The sequence below is a fragment of the Palaemon carinicauda genome, chromosome 26 (assembly GCF_036898095.1).
Source record: "Palaemon carinicauda isolate YSFRI2023 chromosome 26, ASM3689809v2, whole genome shotgun sequence".
NCBI lineage: Eukaryota > Metazoa > Arthropoda > Malacostraca > Decapoda > Palaemonidae > Palaemon > Palaemon carinicauda.
In genome coordinates, this window is record NC_090750.1 from 87,190,896 (window position 1) to 87,216,563 (window position 25,668).

The 25,668-nt window shown below is 42.6% G+C and overlaps 1 protein-coding gene across 6 annotated transcripts in view; it reads left to right on the forward strand.

Moving 5' to 3' along the window:
- LOC137619669 (uro-adherence factor A-like) overlaps positions 1-25,668 on the forward strand; it is a 73,484-nt gene that overhangs the window by 40,857 nt on the left and 6,959 nt on the right. For all 6 annotated transcript variants that reach the window (XM_068349915.1, XM_068349912.1, XM_068349911.1 and 3 more), the window contains 4 exons: positions 303-396; positions 11,070-12,815; positions 12,991-13,136; positions 23,196-23,307. In XM_068349915.1, coding sequence (XP_068206016.1) covers positions 303-396; positions 11,070-12,815; positions 12,991-13,136; positions 23,196-23,307 — 2,098 coding nt within the window. The remainder of the gene's footprint in view (positions 1-302; positions 397-11,069; positions 12,816-12,990; positions 13,137-23,195; positions 23,308-25,668) is intronic.

The window sequence follows — 25,668 nt, forward strand, 5'->3', positions numbered from 1 at the left end:
TTGTGTCTAAAGATAAAGTTTTTTATTATTAGAATTAAAATTCTCTTTGTATGAGAGACAATTTGTATGGGGATTCTTTCTGTGTAGCAACTCATTCAAGATGATTCAAGATTTTTCTGTTATTTTTTATTTGCCCGCACCATTTAATAATACAGGTAAAACAAGAGATTTATATTTCTGAAATATAATGATGTTTTACAGCATACAGTATATATATTATTAAATGAATAGCGTATTTCTATATACTATATACATTATGATTTCATATGCACAACTTAATGTTTTTACTTTATTTGTTCTAGTGTTAAGATGTATGTTGAGGACAAGAAAAGTCATCAGGGTCCATTTGCCTTTTCGGTGACAGCGTCAATGACTGTTGGTGAATTGCGAGAAAAGGTAAGTTTTTTTTTACATAGAGTTGCTAAGTAGTAAAGTAGCTAATTTTGAGTTCCCACTTGACTGCAAAACCTTGGAAATTTAAAATGGTAAAAGTAACTTGAATTTTCAAGATTAAAAATGAAAAACTGTTGATGTGATTGATGGAATATCCATGGATTTGGGAAAATATACAGAACACATGGAAACATTATAAATGATTATGATTTTGATACTAAAACTTTTTAGAATATCCTTCAAAATTAGTGGTTTTGCTTACTATTTAATTAATCCACAATCGATAAATATTCTGATTCCTTTTACCACCCAATTCCTATGGCAATTAGTACTCTCCAAAAACTATTAAGCAAATACAAAATAATGCAGTTACAGTGAACCCTCGTTTATCGCGGTAGATAGGTTCCAGACCCGGCCGCAATAGGTGAAAATCCGCGAAGTAGTGACACCATATTTACCTATTTATTTCAACATGTATATTCGGACTTTTAAAACCTTACCTTGTACGTAGTACTGTTAACAAACTACCCTTTAATGTACAGAACACTTAATGCATGTACTAACGTACCCTAAACTAAAACAGGCACAAATATTAAAGGCGACTTTATATCATGCGTTTCCTAAACACGCCAAAAAGCACGATAAAAAAATGGCAACCAATGTTTTGTTTACGTTTATCTCTGATTATTATGAAGAAACAAACGCATTTACACAATTGTGTATACAGTAGGTTAGTTTTTGCATCGATTATATTGATTATTCAGTACAGTATGTTGATTTGGTTATTACTAATGTTTTACTTAATTTTTCTTAGGACTTCCAAATGAAATGTTTTTCTTTATGACGCCGCCTGAAACGACGGCGTCATAAAGTACGCTCAGTAAACAAACTAAGGAATTTAACGCGCATGATGAAAGTGATAAATAATGATATTACAGTAAAAGCTTTTATAAAATATGTTATTACAAATACTATTTACCGTATCTATATAAAATCATACATACGTAGAAAAGCAGGAAAACAATCTACGAGAGAGAGAGAGAGAGAGAGAGAGAGAGAGAGAGAGAGAGAGAGAGAGAGAGAGAGAGAGAGAGAGAGTTGTTTTACATACGTAAATGTAAATTTTAAACAAAAAAAAATAGCCCCATTTCATATAAAATAGATTACAAATATTTTACTTTATCATATTACAGTACTGTAGTCTGTAAAATACTGTAAAGTTCAGTACAGTATGTTGTTGTTATAGTCGTGGCGATGAAATTCTCACGAAACAAAAACACGCCATTTGATTACAACAGCTGATTCTCTCTCTCTCTCTCTCTCTCTCTCTCTCTCTCTCTCTCTCTCTCTCTCTCTCTCTCTCTCTCGTGTTATACAATACTTACATTTAGATGAAGAAACTAAAATTAGTTTTCTTAGTGTCAATTAAATACGAAACGAAAAAATTAGGCCGAGTCTACATCCATTTCAATCATAGCTAAAAATACGGCATCCGATTTCATCAGCAAACCACTATTTTTTGGGAAATATCATTTTATTCTAGAAAATTGCCACTCTTTAAATAGTTAATTGCACATTAAGAAAGCGTGTTCTTTTGTTTTTAAATTTCGGGTGTGTTTTAAAAATCGAGTATTGTTGACTTCTTTTTGTTTTACTTTTGGCTGTGATTAGATCAGCTATCATCTAGCTGCCGCTCTTGAGTGTGTACGAATACACTAACAAAGTATCGTTTATACCATTTCTTAACTTATTCAAACCGTCTACAGTATACAGTTGATATTACATAAGCACCAATGTGTTATAACCTATCAAATTTTTTTGTTTATTACATTTAAACCCCCCTCTATCTCTCTCTCTCTCTCTCTCTCTCTCTCACCTCTCTCTCTACCTCTCTCTCTCTCTCTCTCTCTACCTCTCTCTCTCTACCTCTCTCTCTCTCTCTCTCTCTCTCTCTCTCTCTACCTCTCTCTCTCTCTCTCTCTCTCTCTCTCTCTCTCTCTCTCTCTCTCTCTCTCTCTCTCTCTCTACCTCTCTCTCTCTCTCTACCTCTCTACCTCTCTCTCTCTACCTCTACCTCTCTCTCTCTCTGTGGGCTACTTTTCACTACCTCCCATTCCTTACCTCTCTCTATCTCTCTAACAAATGATATCTTTGTTGCTCCTCAAAGTTTCATTTATATTGAAAATCAATCATGATTCAATTTTCCTTACTTTCTCCAATCTCGCACCATCGGTCACATCGCGGTATTTTTTATATTTCCGGAAAATCCGCGATATATGTATATACATGGGTTATGAAAAAAATCCGCGAAGTGGTGAATCCGCGATGGTCGAACCACGAAGTAGCGAGGGTTCACTGTATACCTTATACTGTACTATGAAAACAATGTAAATGTTATTGTCACACCCATTTCTATTATAACCATTTCCATTCTCATTCCTGCTCAGTTGTAAAAAAAAAAATTAAATAAAAAAACTTGAAATACAAAATATCAATGGTAATGACAATATCAAAATAGGATAGCGTGTGACAGGAATAATACAATACTAATTTAAGGGTAAAAATATAGTACAGTGAGCCCTCCCAATCTGCAGGTATTGCGGTTGAGCCCTTCCCACTATTAAGGAGTTCCACAAATAATAAGAAACCCTAAACTCTTGGGGTTTTTCTCTAGTGGTACTTCTAAATATTCCCCTAAGTACTGTAGTTGTACTTTAGGTATATACACTACGATAGTGAATGTACTTCATTTAAGTAATAATAGAGTATATTACAATAAATATTACACTAGTAATTTTAACATACTGTACCTTTCTTCTATGTTATATACATATATGCTGTTCAGTGTGCAGTACAGTATAGTACTGTATACAGTAAACTGTTGAGCATAAGAAATAAAATGTTATTTTCATTAGTAAAATAAATTTTTGAATATACTTACCCGGTGATCATATACTGTAGCTGTCAGCTCTGCTGCCCGACAGAAAAACCTAAGGACAAAATACGCCAGCGATCGCTATACAGGTGGGGGTGTACATCAACTGCGCCATCTGTCGAGCAGGTACTCAAGTACTCCATGTCAACACAGAACCAATTTTCTCCTCGGCCCACTGGGTCTCTATTGGGGAGGAAGGGAGGGTCCTTTAATATATGATCACCGGGTAAGTATATTCAAAAATTTACTTTACTAATGAAAATAACATTTTCCAATATTAAACTTAGCCGGTGATCATATAGCTGATTCACACCCAGGGGGGTGGGTAGAGACCAGCATTACATGTTGACATTATTATGAGCTAAGTATTTTGTATTTCATTTTAGCAGTTATTCAAAATAACAAACATAAAATAAATAAGTACCTGGTAAGGAAGTCGACTTGAACAATTACTCTGCCTTTTTAAGTACGTCTACCTTACTGAGCCTCGCGATCCTCATAGGATGCTGAGCGACTCCTAGGAGCTGAAGTATGAAGGGTTGCAACCCATACTAAAGGACCTCATCAAAACCTCTAATCTAGGCGCTTCTCAAGAAATGACTTTGACCACCCGCCAAATCAAGTAGGATGCGAAAGGCTTCTTAGCCTTCCGGACAACCCAAAAACAATAATATAACATTTCAAGAGAAAGATTAAAAAAGGTTATGGAATTAGGGAATTGTAGTGGTTGAGCCCTCACCCACTACTGCACTCGTTGCTACGTATGGTCCCAGAGTGTAGCAGTTCTCGTAAAGAGACTGGACATTCTTAAGCTAAAAAGACGCGAACACTGATTTGCTTTTCCAATAGGTTGCGTCGATTATACTTTGCAGAGATCTATTTTGTTTAAAGGCCACGGAAGTTGCGACAGCTCTAACTTCGTGTGTCCTTACCTTCAGCAAAGCTTGGTCTTCCTCACTCAGATGGGAAAGAGCTTCTCGTATTAACAGTCTGAAAAAATAGGATAAAGCATTCTTTGACATAGGCAAAGATGGATTCTTAACTGAACACCATAAAGCTTCAGACGGGCCTCGTAAAGGTTTTTAAATAGAACTTAAGAGCTCTTACAGGACATAAGACTCTTTCTAGTTCATTTCCAACCATACGATAAGTTTGGAATATCGAACGATATTGGTCAAGGCCGAGAAGGCAGCTCGTGTTTGGCTAGAAAACCAAGTTGTAGAACATGTAGCCGTTTCGGATGAGACTCCGATGTTCTTGCTGAAGGCATGAATCTCACTGACTCTTTTAGCTGTGGCTAAGCATATCAGGAAAAGAGTCTTAAAGGTGAGATCTTTCAGGGAGGCTGATTGTAGCGGTTCGAACCTGTCTGACATAAGGAATCTTAGTACCACGTCTAAATTCCAACCAGGTGTAACCAAACGACGCTCCTTCGTGGTCTCAAAAGACTCAAGGAGTTCCTGTAGATCTTTATTGTTGGAAAGATCTAAGCCTCTGTGACGGAAGACTGATGCCAACATGCTTCTGTAACCCTTGATAGTGGGAGCTGAAAGAGATCGTTCTTTCCTCAGATATAAGAGAAAGTCAGCTATTTAAGTTACAGAGGTACTGGTCGAGGATACGGATACTGACTTGCACCAGTTTCGGAAGATTTCCCACTTCGATTGGTAGACTCTAAGGGTGGATGTTCTCCTTGCTCTAGCAATCGCTCTGGCTGCCTCCTTCGAAAAGCCTCTAGCTCTCGAGAGTCTTTCGATAGTCTGAAGGCAGTCAGACGAAGAGCGTGGAGGCCTTGGTGTACCTTCTTTACGCGTGGCTGACGTAGAAGGTCCACCCTTAGGAGAAGTGTTCTGGGAACGTCTACTAGCCATCGAAGTACCTCGGTGAGCCATTCTCTCGTGGGCCAGAGGGAAGCGACTAGCGTCAACCTTGTCCCTTCGTGAGAGGCGAACTTCTGCAGTACCTTGTTGACAATCTTGAACGGAGGGAATACATATAGATCTAGATGTGACCAATCTAGTAGAAAGGCATCTATATGAACTGCTGCTGGGTCCGGGATTGGTGAACAAAACATTGGGAGCCTCTTGGTCATCGAGGTTGCGAAGAGATCTATGGTTGGCTGGCCCCAGGTGGCCCAAAGTCTCTTGCATACATCCTTGTGGAGGGTCCATTCTGTTGGAATTATTTGTCCCTTCCGACTGAGACAATCTGCCATGACATTCAAGTTGCCTTGGATGAACCTCGTTACTAGTGAAATGTCTAGACCTTTTGACCAGGTGAGGAGGTCCCTTGCGATCTCGTACAATGTCAGAGAGTAGGTCCCTCCTTGCTTGGAGATGTACGCCAAAGCCGTGGTGTTGTCCGAGTTCACCTCCACCACTTTGCCTTGAAGGAGAGACCTGAAGCTTTTCCAGGTCAGACGTACTGCCAGTAGCTCCTTGCAGTTGAAATGCATTGTCCTTTGACTCGAGTTCCATAATCCCGAGCATTCCCTACCGTCTAATGTCGCACCCCAGCCTACGTCCGATGCGTCCGAGAAGAGAACGTGGTTGGGAGTCTGAACAGTCAGGGGAAGACCCTCTCTAAGGTAGATATAGTCCTTTCACCAAGTCAGACAAGACTTTATCTTTTCGGAAACCGGGATCGAGACCGCTTCTAGCGTCTTGTCCTTTTTCCAGTGAAAAGCTAGATGGTATAGAAGAGGACGGAGGTGTAGTCTTCCTAGTGACACAAATTGATCCACGGATGACAGTGTCCCTACCAGACTCATCCACAGCCTGACTGGGCAGCGTTCCTTCTTCAGCATCTTCTGGATGGATAGCAGGGCTGGGGGTTGATCGTCTTGTTCAGCAACGTCCTCATCAGAGGGTTCCTCATCCGAAACTGATGAGGAAACGGCAACGGAGTGGGCAACGTCTGACTCGCTGAATCCGGTCGCACTGGTGGATGCGTGACGGAGCCGGACGCAATATCATGGCACTGCTGCACAGTCTGTGAACTGTCAACAACCATGGGTGCGCGAGGAAGTACAACGTCAACCCGAATTGTCTAGACTGTCTGGGTTGTGCAGTCAACACCCTACCGGGTTGCTGAGGTTGACGCACTGCGTCACAACAAGTCACCTCTGCTGGTTGATGAACGTCTTCCTAGTGACACTGAACGTCAACAACCACCTCCGAGCGTCGCTTAACGTCAACGTGCGACTGGCAACCCACACTGGGTCGCATCGGTGGAGGAACCACCTCAACTGGCAGACGCGAGTAGGATACCTCAGCGTCAACAGGGCGCACCACCAACCGGTTGGAAGGTTGTTGGCCAGAAGGTTCTTCTCCGCATTAAAGTCCTCTATCAAGGACACAAGCTTGGACTGCATGTCTTGCAGCAAAGCCCATAGGGTCTACGGGAGCAGGTGTGGCAACAGACGGGGTTAGCGACTGAGGCGGAACCATTTACCATCCCTGGAAGCCTTGTTATGTGTGACATAATAGTACAGCAAAACTTCAAAGGCTCGACAAAAGTGAGAAGTTGACCTGTAAACAACTTGGAGCGTCTCCTGGCTAGGCGCCAGGGCGAGTCTACCAGAATTGAGAAGTCCATCTGGGCAGAGGCAAGAACTCCCAAGCCGAGAACTTCTCTCGTGTCCTATCAGACTCTCGCTCTATAAGCCAGTTTAAAAGAAGGGAAATCAAAGGCTGTATCCCTAAAACTCCTCCTGGTGCAAAAACCAGTCGCCTAGCCAACGTAACGCTCTCTAGGAGAGCGAGAGAGCACTAGCTTAACAACAACGGCTTCGAAGTAGCTAGGCCTAGTGTAAGTTCTGACGTTTAGGCGAACGAGGAGCAGCAGTTACAAGATCCGGACGAAGATCCTTAAAAAATCATCATGATTTAATTAAAGTCCATAGGAGGCTAAGCAGCTTAAGGCTCCTCTCCAAATGACAGAGTCCTCAAAGGAATATCAGTAGGAGGGAGAACAGCACTTTCTCATCTACAGGAACCTTGTCCGATAAAAGCTAGGTTATCTCAGTGAGTCCCTCACTGGTGCATAGTAGCAGACCAGAAGGCAACGTCATGTAACTGCTTGACAGTCTGTGAACTGTCAACAACTGAACTGTCAACCACAACCTGAACTGTCAACCACAACAGGTGCGTGAGGACATAGTGTTCACTCGAGACTGCTTTGACTGTCTATACTGAGCAGTCAAAACAACTCTAGAATGCGGAGGTTGACGCACTGCGTCAAAACACGGCAACATAACTCCACCCTCCTGATGTTGTGGTAACACGCGAACGTCAACGGAGGGTTCCGTGCGTCGGTGAACGTCAACATGCGTCTGGCAGGGTCGACTGCGCATGGGTGGTGGAACTCTCACAGCTGGAGTGCGGGAGCAGGTAGCCTCAGCGTCTACTGGACGCACAACCGTGGTTGGTTGTAGGCTAACGGGTGCAGCGTCAACCTTCTCCGCACGATACTCCTGCATAAAAGAAGCTAACTGTGTCTGCATAGACTGTAGCAAAGACCACTTAGGGTCTACAGCAGCAGGTGCGGCAACAGACGGTGTTACTGCCTGTTGCGGTACCACTTTGCCTCTCTTAGGAGGTGTGCAGTCGTCGGAAGACTGCAGCGAGTCCGAACTAACCCAGTGGCTACAACTGGGCCGTTGGACTTGCACGGAAGGGACCGACTTGCACTTAATAAGCTGCGAGACCTTGGTCCATGGTTTCTTACGAGAAACCTCTTCCGCAGACGAGAAATAAATGGGCTCTCTCGTCTTTGTGTGGGTGGGGCGATCTTGGGTAGATACGCCCGAAACCACTGAGGGAAAAACGTCTGTTCGTTGATCAAGGCCTGACGAACCCATAAGTCGTTCGACATTACTTCTCCCCTGGGCTTGGGAGCTTGCAAGAGGTCCCGGACTAGGTGAACGACAGGCACGAACAGACGAACCCTCGGACGCAACACTGTAACACTTGCGCATATCACTTTATCACTTCGATTTTCTGTTTTGCACTAATTTCACTGAAATCGAAACTTTTACTGATTTCTACGTGAAACACGCAATTCTACCCTTCATTAAAAGGTAGTAATTGCGAAATCAGTCGTATAATGCAGCACATTAATACTAGCAAAAAACAGAAAACATATATAAAGCTAAAAAATTCAGTGGCTGGGAAAGAGACTAAACACTAGTTCAAATAAACTACGTTTACAATCTCTCACCGCACATAGCCTGGGGACAAGAATAAAACCCTAGAAACGTTTTACCTTCTTCCCCGTACAGCGACTAGGGAGGAGAGTAACACGAGAACAACGTTACCCGCTTGAACGGAACGTTTTCTCTCCTCTCTCTCCCTCCGTCTCTATCTCTCTCTCTCTCTTTCTCTCTTGATTTCGCACCTAAGAGAAGAGCCCAATTAAAAATCGTCAAAAAAAAAAACATGTTATTTGACTAAAAGGAACAAACTGAAAGGTTTTCCAAATAAAAAGTTCCTTTAATTTAGAATTTAAAACATTTAAGTTAAGAAAGAATGAACGAAACGTCAGAAACGATTTACTCTTACTGCAAAGTGAAACCGTGATACTCTCTCTCTATCGTAACGATAGAGCGCATGTTGAACGTCCTGAACGTCAACAACTGCGTAGTCTAAAAACTAAACGTTAGTTCATCTTTGAAAACAGGACGAAGACTATCAAAGATTCTTTCATAAAACATTAAATTTAAAAAGTTTTAAATTCTTTAAAGGCTAACGGGCTCAACGTTGATTAACTTCGGTTCCAATTTCGGACCGCCTACTATAAGGAAAGGTCGCATATAAACAAAACATAAAAATTTATTTTTATATGTTTATAATAAATGGAAAGTTAATCGAAGAGGCCTAATAAAGGCGGAGAGATATGAATATGTGGATCTATAACGTGTTAAGCAAAATTACTAAAAACCTAAACACACTTCCTTCTAAGGGAAGGGTCGGCCATTTAAAAGTGAAAGAAAGTCCATACTCTCTTTGTCACCATAATTAAATCTATCCAAAACGAGTTCAAGTTTTGAGATGAAGAAAAACACCTGCATAGCGAAAGCTCAAAACTAGAATAGTGTACTTCACCAAATAGTTGTGAAAACAAATCCAGTTAGTAACAGCGTATTTAGTAGGTCTTGCCAGTGGCACGACAGAGAGAAAATTGGTTGTGTTGACATGGAGTACTTGAGTACCTGCTCGACAGATGGCGCAGTTGATGTACACCCCCACCTGTATAGCGATCGCTGGCGTATTTTGTCCTTAGGTTTTTCTGTCGGGCAGCAGAGCTGACAGCCATATGATCACCGGCTAAGTTTAATATTGGAAAAGTACATATACTATATGTTACTGTATTAATATGGTGCTTTCTAGTATGGTGTTAATTGTAATGATAATAATAGTGAAATAGTAGTGAAAAAGCAAACAAACAATAATCTTATTGCCAACACTTGCAAACTACTCTGTGCTAAGTGCGTAATGTGATTCCATACCCTTATTTTATGAAGGCATTACTAATGAAAATTATTAAAAGAGGGTCTAAATATTTACATTATATGAGTATGTAACATTTTATAATATAAAAGTCAAGATAAAAGAGTTGTAATATCCAATCTGCATTATGAAACACACATTCTCTCTCTCTTTCTCTTGCTAATATAGGTAAAATTGTGAATTTTAATTGCTTTAATGTTATCATAAGCTGAGGTTGAAAATATTGAAGGTAGTATTTATATAGAATTTTAGACAATCTGATAACTATTATTTCTTGAAAATTAAACTGCAATTATTTCTAAAAGAAACATCTTTAAAAGATATAAGAACATAACTTAAGATACGTTCAATCCTTCTCAACATTTTTTTTTTCATATTTGGAATAGATATAAAACAAAATTTACCCATGCCTTTAAAACCAAGTTCCCATGCTGCAGGTTGACTACCGAGTGCAGCTGATCAACCTAAAACCAGTACAAACAATAACCCGCAAGAGGAAAAATTGAGACCGAAATATGAGTTTGTTGTCTTTCACTAAAATGTGGAAATTTTATGTATCAGTTCTAATTTCATCTTAAACTTTTTTTTTCCTTTTATTAAAAGTGTTAAAAAGTTAATGAAATATCTCATCATTTGAAAATTCTTATTTGCTAGGGTAGAATTGTGTATTTCTTATAAACAAGCTCTATGAATATATCTTAAAAACAATAACATTAGATTCATTCAACTCAGCTCACCATTTTATTTTTCATTGGAGAGGACTTTCCTTTGGCTCTGGAAAAATGGATTGAAATCCTTGTCTCTGGAAGGGTTTTTCTGCAAACTTAATTTTGTTTTGCTGTGTAAATTAATTTCTATGTATAATTTTCTAAATTATCAATGGTAAACTCTAAGTGAATCTGCAAATGCCAAATCTGTAGTATATTTGTAGAGGGAAAAGAGTTGTATACTTTACACAATATTCAAAATAATAGAGTGCTTTACTATCATACTCATTGCCCCTCCTACTTACCCACAAACAGGTCCAACAATTCACATAAACATCTACATTAATTATTTTGATATCAAAACTTATGGATTAAAGTAATTTAATTCTCTACAGGTTTACCAGAAAACTTTTCAATTTTTAGGGTAAATCTCGATATATCCAAGCTTTCAGATAAGCAATATGAACTTCGAGTAAGTATAGAAATAAATTTTATTGTTAAAATTGGTTATTTTTTTCTCCACAGGTTCACCAGGATTTTGGTTTTCCTCCTCAATTTCAGCGATGGATCCTTGGCCGCCGACTGGCAGATGATGATAATCTCACCTTAGGTCATCACAAAGTAACTGCTGAAGGATGTCCAATTTTTCTATACCTTGTAGCACCAGAGCAAGAACCTCGGTCCCGTAATGAAATATCTCGTAATGAGGAAAGTTATGCCAAATACTCTCTTAATCAGAGTAACTCAAGGTCTTCCATTGACAGCGCTGGACAGAATTATGAAAGTGCTTACAATGCTGAAGGTGTAAAACCCAAATTTTACAATCCAGACACTCAGAGGTATGAAATTAGCTTAGATACTGATTACAGCGATTTAAATGATGAGGAAGATGAATATGATGAAGATGGTAATAGTACTGATAATGAAGAAGAATTGCAAGAAAGTAGTATTGAAATGTACCAGAATGTAACCAAAGGTAGTGAGTTTGTAAGTGAAAGCACCAAGTCTGACTATGAAGGACTGATGGGTATTCAAAATTTAAATACCCAACAAATTTCAGAGAACTCGCATAGTAGGGAAGAACCTCCAGCTGCTTCTTCAGATGCAGGTGCGAGTGATTCAGCTCCTTTAAATTCATATCTCGGAAATATAAGTAACAAGGATGGTACCCCTGATGAACACAGCAATGAGTTATCGGAGAATGCAACATACACAAAGGTAGACAGCCTTCCTGCTCATCAAAATGAACCTATTTATCAAACAAACATTTACCAAGATCCTATACAGCAAGCTGAACTGAAAGCTCACCAATCAAATCAAGAGACACAAAGTGATACATCAGGTCAAAAATCTCATTACAAGAAGCAATCTATGACACCGGAACTTCTTAAACAGAAAAGAGTAATCATGGAGCTGCAGCATCAACGTCATTATGTACAGATGCCTCTTGTGAAGCAAATTGCTACTGAATCTCATTCCATGCAGTCAGCATCACATCAAGAACAGCAAGACATTCCCGTTGTTACATCCAATTCATCTAAAACAGAAGAGCCTTATTATAACTTACAACAGGAAATATCATCATTAAGTCTTTCAAAACCCTCTGAACAGCAACCTTTGAATGTTCAAAATGAACCTGTTAAGCCTCAACAAGTTATTCCTGTAAAGTCACAAACGCCTCAGGAAAAATCTGCTAATGTTCCAACCCCAAGTCGTTCTTCCTCTCTTAATTTCCAGCAGAAGATAGGACAAATGAACCAAGCCCAGAATTCTCCTAATACCAGTCAAACAAAGTCTATTAAAAGCCCGCAAACTTCTCAGTTTCTACCAGTGTCACTGAACCCTCCTACAAATCCCAATGAAGCTGGTAAATCTGTCTTATATCCTCTACTTCCTAACCAACAGTCTTCACAGAATGTGCAACTTTCAAAATCTGTTCCTTTGTATAGCCAGGTTCAACAAAAAACTAGTCAAATTAGTGGCCAGCAAACAGAGTTAATTGTAAATAACAAAATCGAACCGGATACTGCTCAAGCAACAGCATCTCCATCAAATAGTAAAGATAATAATTCCTCAAGCCCTCAAGCCTTAGAGAGAGTCGTAGATAAAAAGGATCAAGAATCTGCCATGAATTCATCAACTAAAGTAGATGGGTGGATTTGTCCTAGTTGTACTTTTGTTAACAAATGGGAACGACCAGGCTGTGAAGTTTGTACCACTGAGAGACCTAGTGCAGCACACAATGGGACAACAAACGATAGGGCTAATAAGGTACAGTAATAATTGAGTTAGTTTCCTTTTCAGTATGACTGATTTATGTTAATATTCATTAAAAGATATAAGTAAAATTTTAATAAATATTTAGTAACAGAATTTAATAGAAATGTATATCAGTGATGGAACATAAGGCTTTCCAATTTTTCATATTGGGATTTAAACTTTACAGCTATCTAGCATAGGTGCTGCCATGTCTGCTCTCGAACTTCAAGGATATGTTCCTAATCAAGAGCCCTTCGAATGCCGCGTGTGTTTCATGGATATTGAAACTGGTGAAGGAGCTGTCTTACGTGATTGTCTTCATACATTTTGCAGGTTAATAAATATTTAACTTATTAGTGAAATAGGGTATGTTAGTGTAGGCTACATGTCTTAGCTGCCTTTCAGAACTTCATTCTATTATTATTTGGTATTTATTACAATCTTGTATATTGATTATTTTGAAATTTTTTTTATGGAAGTAAAACTTTAAAAAGTGTAAATTTAATGATAGGATTTATTTCAATGCTTACATTGTGATCATGTTAAAAGTTACTCGGTTCCCTACCTTATAGAAAATTGATCTCTCTCTCTCTCTCTCTCTCTCTCTCTCTCTCTCTCTCTCTCTCTCTCTCTCTCTCTCTCTCTCTCTCTCTCTCTTTCTTTCTGCCCTTATCTCCTCCTCTCTTGTGAGGCCTAGTCATCCTGATAGATGACATTACTGAGGAATACTAACCACTGGTAGTGTTTGTACCAAGAACTTCATACATTAGGAGTCATTGTAGACCTTTTCATACCCTAAAAATCTCTTGACATTAACTGTTTAGAGGTTTTGGAATAATCTCGAATTTGGGTACTAGCCATTCATAGATGAAGTTCTACAAATTAATCTGCAGCTGGAGCCGTTACTCAAAAAAAATTTGCGGGGTCTGCTATGTTGTATGCAATTTTGCTCTTAATTTTCTGGATTTCCATATCTATGTAAATTTCTTATTTCCTGTGTTATTTATTATATCTAAACCTTAAATTTCTAGTTTTTATACACGTATGTATTAACCATAAAAAGAATGATGGAATTAATTCATGTAAAACGTTAAGACGAACTAGATTTTGCGCATTTTCTTTCCAATTTTTGACTGGCTGGCTGGCTGGCTAGACAAAGGTCTCTCTCTCTCTCTCTCTCTCTCTCTCTCTCTCTCTCTCTCTCTCTCTCTCTCTCTCTCTCTCTCTCTCTCCTCTCTCTCTCTCTCTCTCTCTCTCTCTCAAAAATCAGATAAACTATAATCTCCGTATACCCTTGACATGCCAGAGATATACTTAAGCTCCTCATTGAGTTTTCTCTTTGCTGAAGCCTATGGGTATGCACCCCTGACTTTCACGTTGAGTATGCATTAGGAGCAGGGAGAACTCAGATCTACGTAGGGAAGTTTTCTCAGGGGTATTGAAGAATGGGGTGATTGCCGTACTCCAACATGTGCTAGAAGCTCTTTGCATTACTCTGATGACATGTGACCCTATGAGGGTTTGCCTTCATTTAGGTCTTGAAGGTAGGCCTTCGATATCAGTGATCCCAGTAATTGAGCAGTGACCCTAGAGCCAGCAGTGTTAGTGATCCCAGTACCAGTTACCCCAGTGATGATCTCCACAGTGTGCCCTATGCCAAGAATCAGTTAATATGCTGATAAAATAGCTTCTGCTGCTATGGGAGGGAAAGTGCTGAAGCCAGAAGGGTGTAAGAAGCCTCTAAAGCTAGTAAACTTGTACTTTTGTTCCCATTGCCCATCCCCTATGATTATCTTCAGTGCCATTCTCTAGTACCCATAACCCCTGACCCTGTGACTTGGGGCTCGTGCCTCCCTCCATCTCTGCGCCTATGACCCCAGCCCCTGTGCTTGTGTTATGAATGCTAGGTTTCCCCTGTGACAGTATTCCCTAGTATTGTGGTTCCTATTGGAGAAACCCGTGCAATGTCTCCCATTGGGGTAGCTCTGTCGTCTATGGTCGCTCAGATCCTGACTTCTCTGCTTGCAGAGCCAGAGGAGAAGGTTGGTAGGATAACCCAAGTCAGAAGGCACATCTTTGTCTACCTCTGGATTCTTCTATAATAGCCACCCTCCAGTCTGTCTTGTGGCTTTACAAGTGGCCATGCACAGAACATACTTCACAAGGTTGATGGGTTTTATGACTTTTGAGTCTTTGGAGAAGTACAGGAGTCTTTTGCTCTCTGGCAGAAAGGCAGTGATCTTCTTGGCACACCAGTGGGTTAACTATGGAAAAGGAAGAATGTTTTAGTCCCCAACTCTCAAAACACGTACAGTACATCGAGAGGTAGTGCTGACTCCCCGATCACATGCGTCAGTAGAAAAGTGAAGGAATACTTTACAGGACTCCCTGATCCAACAAACCATCTCTTTCAAGAGATTCCTATCCGGTCAAAGCTTCTCCAGCGCAAATCGTAGATTTCCTCGTCTTCCTTTGCTGAGAGAAGGGTTTAGGGTACTACAGTATACTGTATATCTATATAGCCATATCCAATTCTGCTAAAAAGCCTACTCATATGAAACCACTCTCAATTATATTGGAAAGATTGGTGTACAGCTACATTTAAAGAAGAAAATTCTTTACTGTACTTAAAAAAAATCTTATAAAGAATAAGTTGTGTGTATTAAATCATAATTTATTAAAAACTTCAGTTAAAAATTATTTGAACTTTTTAATAGAAATATCTGTTATTTTTAGCAGATGAAACATAAATTGTACGTAAACAGTTCACATGCTTGTCATAAAATTAGTTTCTTTTCCATGATAATTCGTTATTACTTTTACTGTATAATTATTGTATTGGGTTTAGGTGCCTTTTTTCCAGCTATTCTTTTGTTGTTGATTTTTCTTTACCAATTATGTTATTGAGAATATGCACACCTATTTTGTTTTGAAACTAAAAATAAAAAATGGTACTTCTTATATCTTAACTTACAGTATCCATTGTTACTTGGACATGTGCATTATAACTTATTGTTTAGGTTGCTTGCACTCCTAAATGTTTAAGGTTTAAAGAATAATCATGAGGAGCAGAGGCAAGGGACAGGACAATGTTTGAGAGTCCAACCAGATATATGTATCAGAGCTCAAGACCCCTTTCCACCAAAGTTATGACCAGGGAGGGCCAGGCAATGAGGGCTGATGACTCGGCAGGTAGACCTGTAGGTTCTCCCAAACCTCCCCTCCCTAGCTCACAAGGCCAGTAAGGTTGCAGACTCTACTAGAAACTATCAGGCTGAAGGAGGTCTAGGACCTCATATTGCAGGGCAGAAACTGCAGCTGGTGGTAATCTTTAACCTCTTAGTCAAGCCCATTCTATCTTCCAGTATAAACATGTGTACCTTTCTCTTTCTTTCTATTTGATGTTAACTAGGTGATGGTTTGTCTGATGTACATTTAGGGTGCAGGATTATCAAGGTATGTCATCTGCTTTTCAAACAAGATTTCATTCTAAAAGCTATAATGAGAGTTTTAAATATTTAACTTAGCCGGTGAATATATAGCTGCAACTCTGTTGCTCGACAGACAAACTGTACAGAAAAAACTCGCCAGCGATCGCTATACAGGTTGCGGGTGTGCCCAACAGCGCCATCTGTCGACCAGATACCCAGCTCTTATGTAAACAAAGACTCAATTTTCTCTCTGTCGAGGTGTCGACAAGACGTACTTTACAAGCTGTTGCTAAACTGGAGTTTATCACATCTTATTGGTGAAGTACTATATTCTGGTTTTGAGCTTTCGCTGTGCAGGGTTTTTCTTCAAACAAATCCTTGAACTCTTTTTTGTAACGGATTCATTGTTGATGACTTAGATCGTTTTTGGAATTTTCCCTTGACCAATTCAAAATGGCTGACCCTTCACAAGTTCCCAAATTTAGGAAATGCAATGCTAGGGACTGTTCTAGGCGTCTTCCGAAGGCTTCTATCGACCCTCACACTGTTTGTTCCAATTGTAGGGGTAAAACCTGTCAATTGGAAGATCGGTGTGAGGAGTGCGTGGGCCTTTCGGAATTCGATTTTATCGAATTCGAAAAGTACACACGTAGGCTAGAGAGAGATAGAGTTAGGAGAAGTTCTTCTAGGTCTATTGATGTATCCTCTCCTCATGCCCCACAACCTATTCCTTCCCCTGTAGTGGTTGTTCCTAACCCCCCTCCTAGCACTCAGGAACCATCGATGGCTGACATGATGCGTGCCATCCAGGCTCTGGGTGAGAGAGTTGAGTCCCTTGCAAGTGACCGCAATCAGCTCATGGCGGATGTTAAGGAGCTTAAGTGCCAAAGTGCAGTGGGAAGTGCTAAAGTGCCAAGTGATAGTGTTGTGAACAGTGTTGCGCTTGAGGGTTCGTCTGTTCGTGCCTGTCGTCCTCCTAGTCCGGGACCTCTTGCAAGCTCCCAAGTCCAGGGGAGAAGCAATGTCGTACGACGCATGGGTTCGAGAGGCTTTAATCAGCGAACAGACGTTCCCTCCATGGTATCAGGCGTATCTCCCCAAGATCGCCCCTACCTACGTAAGACGAGAGAGCCCATTTATACCTCGTCGTCTGAAGGTGTTTCTCGTAAGAAACTTTGGACCAAGGTCTCACGGCCTTTAAAACGTAAATCGGTCCCTTCAGGACAAGTCCAACGTCCCGGTTGTAGCCACTGGGTCAGTTCGGACTCGTTGCCGTCATCTGATGACTGCTCACCACCTAAGAGAGGCAAAGCGGTACCGCTTCAGACACTAACACCGTCTGTCGCCGCACCTGCTCCCGTAGACCCTAAATGGGCTTTGCTGCAAGACATGCAGTCCAAGCTTTCGTCTTTGATGCAGGACTTTCATGCGGAGAAGGTTGCTGCCGTACCAGCAGCGAGTGCAGTACCTAGCCTACAACCTTCCAAGCGATCGGTTGTGCGTCCTGTTGACGCTGAGGTAACCTTCTCACGTACACCAGTTGAGGGGGTTCCTCCACCGATGCGATCCAGTGTGGGCTGCCAGCCGCATGTTGACGTTAAGCGACGCACGGAGGTTGTTGTTGACGTTCTGGACGTTCAACAACCATCAGAGGTGACTTGTTTTGACGCGGTGCGTCAACCTCCGCAACCCAGGGTGGTTTCCACTGCGCAACCCAGTCAGTCTAGACAGTCTCGGGTAGACGCTGTGCGTCCTCGCGCTACCATGGTTGTTGACAGTTCACAGACTGTGCAGCAGGTCCATGACGTTGCGTCCGGCTCCGTCACGCATGCACCAGTGCGACCGGACTCAGCGAACCAGCCGTTACCCACTCCGTTGCCGTTTCCTCATCAGTTTTCGGATGAGGAACTTTCTGATGATGATGTTGCTGCACATCAAGAGGATCAACAATCAGAACTGGACGAGCCTAAGTCTACTCAACCCTCTTTGGACTTTAGAAAAGTTTTGGCTATTTTCAAAGAGTTGTTTCCTGACCAGTTTGTTTCTGTGGCTCCTCGTTCTCCGCCTTCAGAGTTTGTTTTAGGCATGCCTTCTACCGCACCTGCCTTTACTAGACTCGTCCTCGCACGCTCGTCTAAGAGAGCTTTGCGGGTGATAGGAGACTGGTTAGAGTCCAAGAAGAGTTTAGGGAAGACAGCATTTGCTTTTCCCCCTGCTAGACTCTCTTCTAGATCGAGCGTCTGGTATGCCACGGGAGAAGTTCTCGGCTTGGGAGTTCCTGCCTCTGCCCAGGGCGACTTCTCAAGTCTTGTAGACTCTCCCCGCCGCCTTGCCATGAGACGCTCAAAGATTTGTTGGTCATCATCGGACCTGGACCACCTTATGAAAGGAATCTTTAGGGCTTTTGAAGTCTTTAACTTCTTAGACTGGTGCCTAAGAGCCCTGAGCAGGAAGATCTCTTCGACAGATAAAGAGACTTCTTTGCTCATTATGTCCTGCATGGACAAGGCCGTCCATGATGGGTCCAATGAGCTTGCTGCCTCATTTGTGTCCGGAGTCCTGAAAAAGCGAGAGTCTCTCTGCTCGTTCCTTTCTGCTGGAGTTACACCGTGCCAGAGATCTGAGCTTCTCTTTGCTCCCCTTTCCAAGTGCCTATTTCCAGAAGTCCTGATAAAGGAAATAGCCGCTTCGTTAGTGCAGAAGGACATTCACGATCTTGTTGCGTCCTCAGCTCGCAAAGCTCCCCCTTTGCCTACATTGTCAGCTAGACCGAGGATTGACACTCCAGCGTCTCGCTTTATTCCGCCCTTTCGTGGCAGAGCCTCCAGCAGAGGAGGTGCTCGTGCCGAAGGGAAGCGAGGGAAGAGGAAAGGATCCAAGTCCTCTAAGGGCAGAGTCTGACTGCCCGCAACTTCAGACAGCAGTGGGAGCCAGACTCAAGAACTTCTGGCAAGCCTGGGAGAAGAGAGGCGCAGATGCACAATCTGTGAAGTTGCTCAGAGAGGGGTACAAGATCCCGTTTGTACGCAAACCCCCTCTAGCAACGTCTCCCATCGATCTCTCTCCCAGGTACAGAGAGGAAGAAAAGAGACAAGCCCTGAAACTGGAAGTGTCTCTTTTGCTAGAGAAGGGAGCGGTGGTCAAAGTCTCGGACCTTCAATCACCGGGATTCTACAACCGCCTCTTCTTGGTTTCAAAGAAGACAGGAGGGTGGAGGCCGGTGCTAGACGTCAGTGCTCTGAATGTCTTTGTCACAAAGACGAAGTTCTCCATGGAGACCACAAAGTCAGTCTTAGCAGCGGTCAGAAGGGAAGACTGGATGGTCTCCCTAGACCTAAGGGACGCCTACTTCCACGTCCCCATCCACTCAGACTCCCAACCTTTTCTGAGATTCGTTTTCGAAAAGGTGGTCTACCAGTTTCGGGCCCTGTGCTTTGGCCTAAGCACAGCTCCTCTCGTGTTTACGAGGCTGATGAGGAATGTAGCCAAATTCCTCCATTTATCGGACATCCGAGCCTCCCTTTATTTGGACGACTGGCTTCTCAGAGCCTCTTCCAGTCGTCGCTGTCTGAAGGATCTCAAGTGGACTCTAGATCTGACCAAGGAATTGGGACTCCTAGTCAATTTGGAAAAGTCGCAACTGGTCCCATCCCAAACTATTGTGTATTTAGGGATGGAGATTCACAGTCTAGCTTTTCGGGCTTTTCCGTCGGCCCCCAGAATAAGTCAAGCCCTGTTATTCATCCAGAACATGCTGAAGAAGGAACGCTGCTCAGTCAGGCTGTGGATGAGTCTGGTAGGGACGCTATCATCCCTGGAACAATTTGTGTCATTAGGAAGACTACACCTCCGTCCGCTTCAATACCATCTAGCTTTTCACTGGAAAAAGGACAAGACGCTAGAAGCGGTCTCGATCCCGATTTCCGAAAAGATGAAGTCTTGTCTGACTTGGTGGAAGGACAATATCAACTTAAGAGAGGGTCTTCCCCTGGCTGTTCAGACTCCCAACCACGTTCTCTTCTCGGACACATCGGACGTGGGCTGGGGCGCGACACTAGACGGTCGGGAATGCTCAGGACTGTGGAACTCGAGTCAGAGGAACATGCATATCAACTGCAAGGAGCTGTTGGCAGTACATCTGGCCTTGAAAAGCTTCAAGTCTCTCCTTCGAGGCAAAGTGGTGGAAGTGAACTCAGACAACACCACGGCCTTGGCGTACATCTCCAAGCAAGGAGGGACCCACTCACTGACGTTGTACGAGATCGCAAGGGACCTGCTCATCTGGTCAAAAGGTCAAGACATCTCACTAGTAACGAGGTTCATCCAAGGCAACTTGAATGTCATAGCAGATTGTCTCAGTCGGAAAGGGCAAGTAATTCCAACAGAATGGACCCTCCACAAGGATGTGTGCAAGAGACTTTGGGCCACTTGGGGCCAACCATCCATAGATCTCTTTGCAACCTCGCTGACCAAGAGGCTTCCAATCTATTGCTCCCCAGTCCCGGATCCAGCAGCAATACATATAGATGCCTTTCTCCTAGATTGGTCACATCTAGATCTCTACGCATTCCCACCGTTCAAGATTGTCAACAAGGTACTGCAGAAGTTCGCCTCTCACGAAGGGACAAGGTTGACGCTAGTTGCTCCCCTCTGGCCCGCGAGAGAATGGTTCACCGAGGTACTTCGATGGCTAGTAGACGTTCCCAGAAGTCTTCCTCTAAGGGTGGACCTTCTACGTCAGCCGCACGTAAAGAAGGTACACCAAAGCCTCCTCGCTCTTCGTCTGACTGCCTTCAGACTATCGAAAGACTCTCGAGAGCTAGAGGCTTTTCGAAGGAGGCAGCCAGTGCGATTGCTAGAGCAAGGAGAGCATCCACCATTAGAGTCTACCAATCGAAGTGGGAAGTCTTCCGAGACTGGTGCAAGTCAGTCTCTGTATCCTCGACCAGTACCTCTGTAGCTCAAATAGCTGATTTTCTCTTATACCTGAGAAAAGGACGATCCCTTTCAGCTCCCACTATCAAGGGCTACAGAAGCATGTTGGCATCGGTCTTCCGGCATAGAGGCTTAGATCTTTCCAACAATAAAGATCTTCAAGACCTCCTTAAGTCTTTTGAGACCACTAAGGAGCGTCGTTTGGTTACACCTGGTTGGAATTTAGACGTGGTACTAAGATTCCTCATGTCAGACAGGTTTGAGCCGCTACAATCAGCCTCCCTGAAAGATCTCACTCTAAAGACACTTTTCCTGGTATGCTTAGCCTCAGCTAAAAGAGTCAGTGAGATTCATGCCTTCAGCAAGAACATCGGATTTTCGTCGGAAAAAGCCACATGTTCGCTACAACTTGGTTTTCTAGCCAAAAATGAGCTGCCTTCTCGACCTTGGCCTAAATCTTTCGATATTCCCAGCTTATCGGAGATTGTAGGCAATGAACTAGAAAGAGTCTTATGCCCTGTGAGAGCTCTTAAGTTCTATTTAAAACGTACTAAACCTTTACGAGGCCAATCTGAAGCTTTATGGTGTTCAGTTAAGAAACCATCTTTGCCTATGTCAAAGAATGCTTTATCATACTTTATCAGACTGTTAATACGAGAAGCTCATTCACATCTGAGTAAGGAAGACCAAGCTTTGCTTAAGGTGAAGACGCACGAAGTTAGAGCTGTTGCAACTTCCGTGGCCTTTAAGCAAAATAGATCTCTGCGAAGTATAATGGACGCAACCTATTGGAGAGGCAAGTCACTGTTCGCGTCTTTTTATCTAAAGGATGTCCAGTCTCTTTACGAGGACTGCTACACACTGGGACCATTCGTAGCAGCGAGTGCAGTAGTGGGTGAGGGCTCAACCACTACAATTCCCTAATTCCATACCCTTTTAATCTTTCTCTTGAAATGTTTTTAATGTTGTTTTTATGGGTTGTCCAGAAGGCTAAGAAGCCTTTCGCATCCTGGTTGATTTGGCGGGTGGTCAAAGTCATTTCTTGAGAGCGCCTAGATTAGGGGTTTGATGAGGTCCTGTTGTATGGGTTGCAACCCTTGATACTTCAGCTCCTAGGGGTCGATCAGCATCCTAAGAGGATCGCGAGGCTCCGTAAGGAAGACGTACTTAAAAGGCAGAGTAATCGTTCAAGTCGACTTCCTTACCAGGTACCTATTTATTTTGTTTTTGTTATTTTGATAACTCCTAAAATGAAATAAAAAACTCTTAGCTCATAAAATGTAAACATATATTACTGGTCTCTACCCACCATCCTGGGTGTGAATCAGCTATAAATTCACCGGCTAAGTTAAATATTTAAAAATGATATTTTAATTATAAAATAAATTTTTGAATATACTTACCCGGTGAATATATAAATCAAATGACCCTCCCTTCCTCCCCAATAGAGACGCAGTGGGACGAGGAGAAAATTGAGTCTTTGTTTACATAAGAGCTGGGTATCTGGTCGACAGATGGCGCTGTTGGGCACACCCGCAACCTGTATAGCGATCGCTGGCGAGTTTTTTCTGTACAGTTTGTCTGTCGAGCAACAGAGTTGCAGCTATATATTCACCGGGTAAGTATATTCAAAAATTTATTTTATAATTAAAATATCATGTTTCTATTTGAAGACTTAAACCTTCATACCCTTTGAGTTGTGTATAAGTTTCAGCAGCATAAACTGCATAGGCTATGCAGAGTGGTACACAGTGTCTAACTGCTCCTGTTGTTCAGATGAAGTATTTTTTTAACTAATTCCTCATATCAAAGTCCCTCTTTTATGCACTGGGAGAAAGCGGCATCAATTTGAAAGGAAGCTACTATTACGGAAGAAGATTTTTTAGGTGGTTGCCCCTTCCAACACACGTGTATTTTGTATAAGTAGGGCAGGGGTTTGTATCTTTGAAGCTATAAATTTCCTATAAAATATTGTTACAATTTTCAAATTATAGTCACTTATCTTAAAATTTATTTCTGTTTATAGGGATTGCCTTGCTAATGCTATCAAGTTTTCTGATACTGCTGAAGTGAAATGCCCATATCGAGACACCCAGTACTCATGTGATTTCTCTCTGCAGGACAGAGAGATCAAAGCTGTAAGTATCAGGTGAAGCAAAGGGTCAGGGAAAGATGAGGATTATGTTGTTAATTTTTTTATATTATTTTGGTTACATTAATAACTTGTTTGTTCCTACATGACATAAAAACCCCCATCCTTTAATTAGGGTAATTGATTCAGCATGAGCTAGAGACGGTCATTAAAACTTGGTTAAGGAGTGGTTAACCAGCAGGTGAAGGGTGGGGGGAAGAAGCCCCACTCCCTTTTCCAGCCTGAATAGCTTCACTTTTGATTTAGCTACTGTCAGGAAGGCATGAACTGCCATTGCCTTACAAACTTTTTCATTTTCTTTTTCTATTGCAGGAAGTGAATGCATTGCTGGACTTGGAATTATGGGAGTACATTAATACAAGATGTTTGTAAGTTGCGGGGAAGGATAGCCTCTGCAACCAGTTTATGAGTAAACATCATTCAAGTTAACACTCCCTCTGTGCGTCTTGTAGGGGGCACGATTGTTCGCAATCATCGCCATTTGATGACTGCAGGTCATGGCCTTTGCAGTGGCATGCGTACGCCATAAAAAGAAAGTAGCGAGTTAAGCTTTTGCCGTATCTGTCTTGGCAATGCCCAAGAAGTCTTTTGCTGCTTTATTCTCCACTGAGGGTGTGACTACTGCTGCCACTCCTGAGCATACGCCCCTGGTTTGGTCCCTGTGGGGTATGCATCTGGAGCTAGGAACCCTTGTATCTGCATCGGGGTGGCTTTTCAGGTTTTAGTATAGTGTGGGAGACCCCATTTTTTTCCACACCCCTTCGGGAGCTGGAAGCTCTTTGTCTGTCACCCTGCGGACTGCTGACGACAATTTTGACTAAGGGAAGTCTTGGGCTTCCTTAGATCTTTCAGGAAGGCCTTCCATGACTTTTGAAGGAGCTTGTAGCTGAGGTTACTTCTACCCCCTGTTCCCTCAGTGCCATTGTCCCCTGTAATTCCAGTGAACTGTGATGCATCCAGTGTCAGCGACTCCAGTGGTCTTCTCCCCTAAGCCTAAACGGACTGCAAAGGTCCGTAAAGTAGCTCCTGGGCTGGCACAAGGAGGTGTTAGACCTGAAGTTGGGTGTAAGAAGGCCTCCAAGGCCAGAGTGCACATTGCTCCTGTTCCTGGGGTTATCCCGTTCCCTGATCCAGCCCCTGTATATCCCACCCCTTCCCCAGTGCCTGGCCCCCGTGTATCCTACCCCTTCCCCAGTGCTGTCAGCACAACCATTGTGCCTGTGGGTCCAGAACCAGTATTACTTGCTCCCTCTGCATCTGAGGTTGTGCCTCTGGCCCCACTCATTGCGGGGTTCTGTGAGTGTGCCTTCCCTCTCCCCCATGACAGTTTATCCCATTGTTGTGGTACCTGTTGGAACAACTTGTGCGGTTTGTTCCCCCGGAAGAGCATTGTCATCACTAGTCTCTCAGACCATTACCCCTCTGCTTGCAGACCCTGGAGCGAGAACCAGTAAGACAAAGAGGCATGTGCCCTGTTGTTCCTCCTCATCATCAATTTCCTCTTTGTCCTCCGACTCTAAGTCTGGCTTTTCTTCTAAGATGAAGAGGTTGAAGTCTAGGAAAGCGAGACGTAGTCATAAGGAGAGGGTTCCTTTTGACACCACCTCTCTTTTAAGAGGGGGAAATAGCTCCTGAGTGGCTTCCGACCCCTTATCTCATTCCCATGGCCCAGGCTACCCTAGTAGCCTCTATTTCCTGGGTGGCCCCAGCTATCCCTATAGCCTTGGCTACCCCAGTGCCCACAGTAGCTGGTCGGAATAGGGGCTACCCCAGTGGCCACAGTAGCTGGTCGGAATAGGAATAGGAGTGTACGGCTCTGTACACTTTCTGTTCCCAGGTTGACGGAGGAGCTTTGGTGACCTCTATCTCCCTTCCTTCCGGGACAGTGGACACCCTCTCCTCCCTCTTCCATGGAGTTGTTGCGCGACCTGGTTGAGAGGAAGGCACAATTTGAGGCTGTGACCAACAATTGGGGATGAAAGGATCTTTTCCCTGTGCTGCCAGCCATGGAGCCGTGGTTTCACCCTCCCTCTGATTCGCAAAGCGAAAAGTACATTGTACTTCGTCCGTCTTCTGGGATCCGTGTCAAGGAATTCTCCTCCCGTTGCTGTTGGCCTCCCCAGGCCTTAGTCATTCCCCAATTATATACTGGGTTGTGTCCTTGGGCGGAACAGCTGTACACGTTTGGGTGAGTAGAATCTCTGGAGATCCCTGCTATATTTATTTGTAAGTCCTGAGTGACTGGCTCTTCTCCTTCACTTCTCTCCCACCTCTTGAGGACAAATTGATTAAGTCATTTTGTACTAGATTGGACCTGATGCTGGTGAATTACACTTTGGAGTTCCAT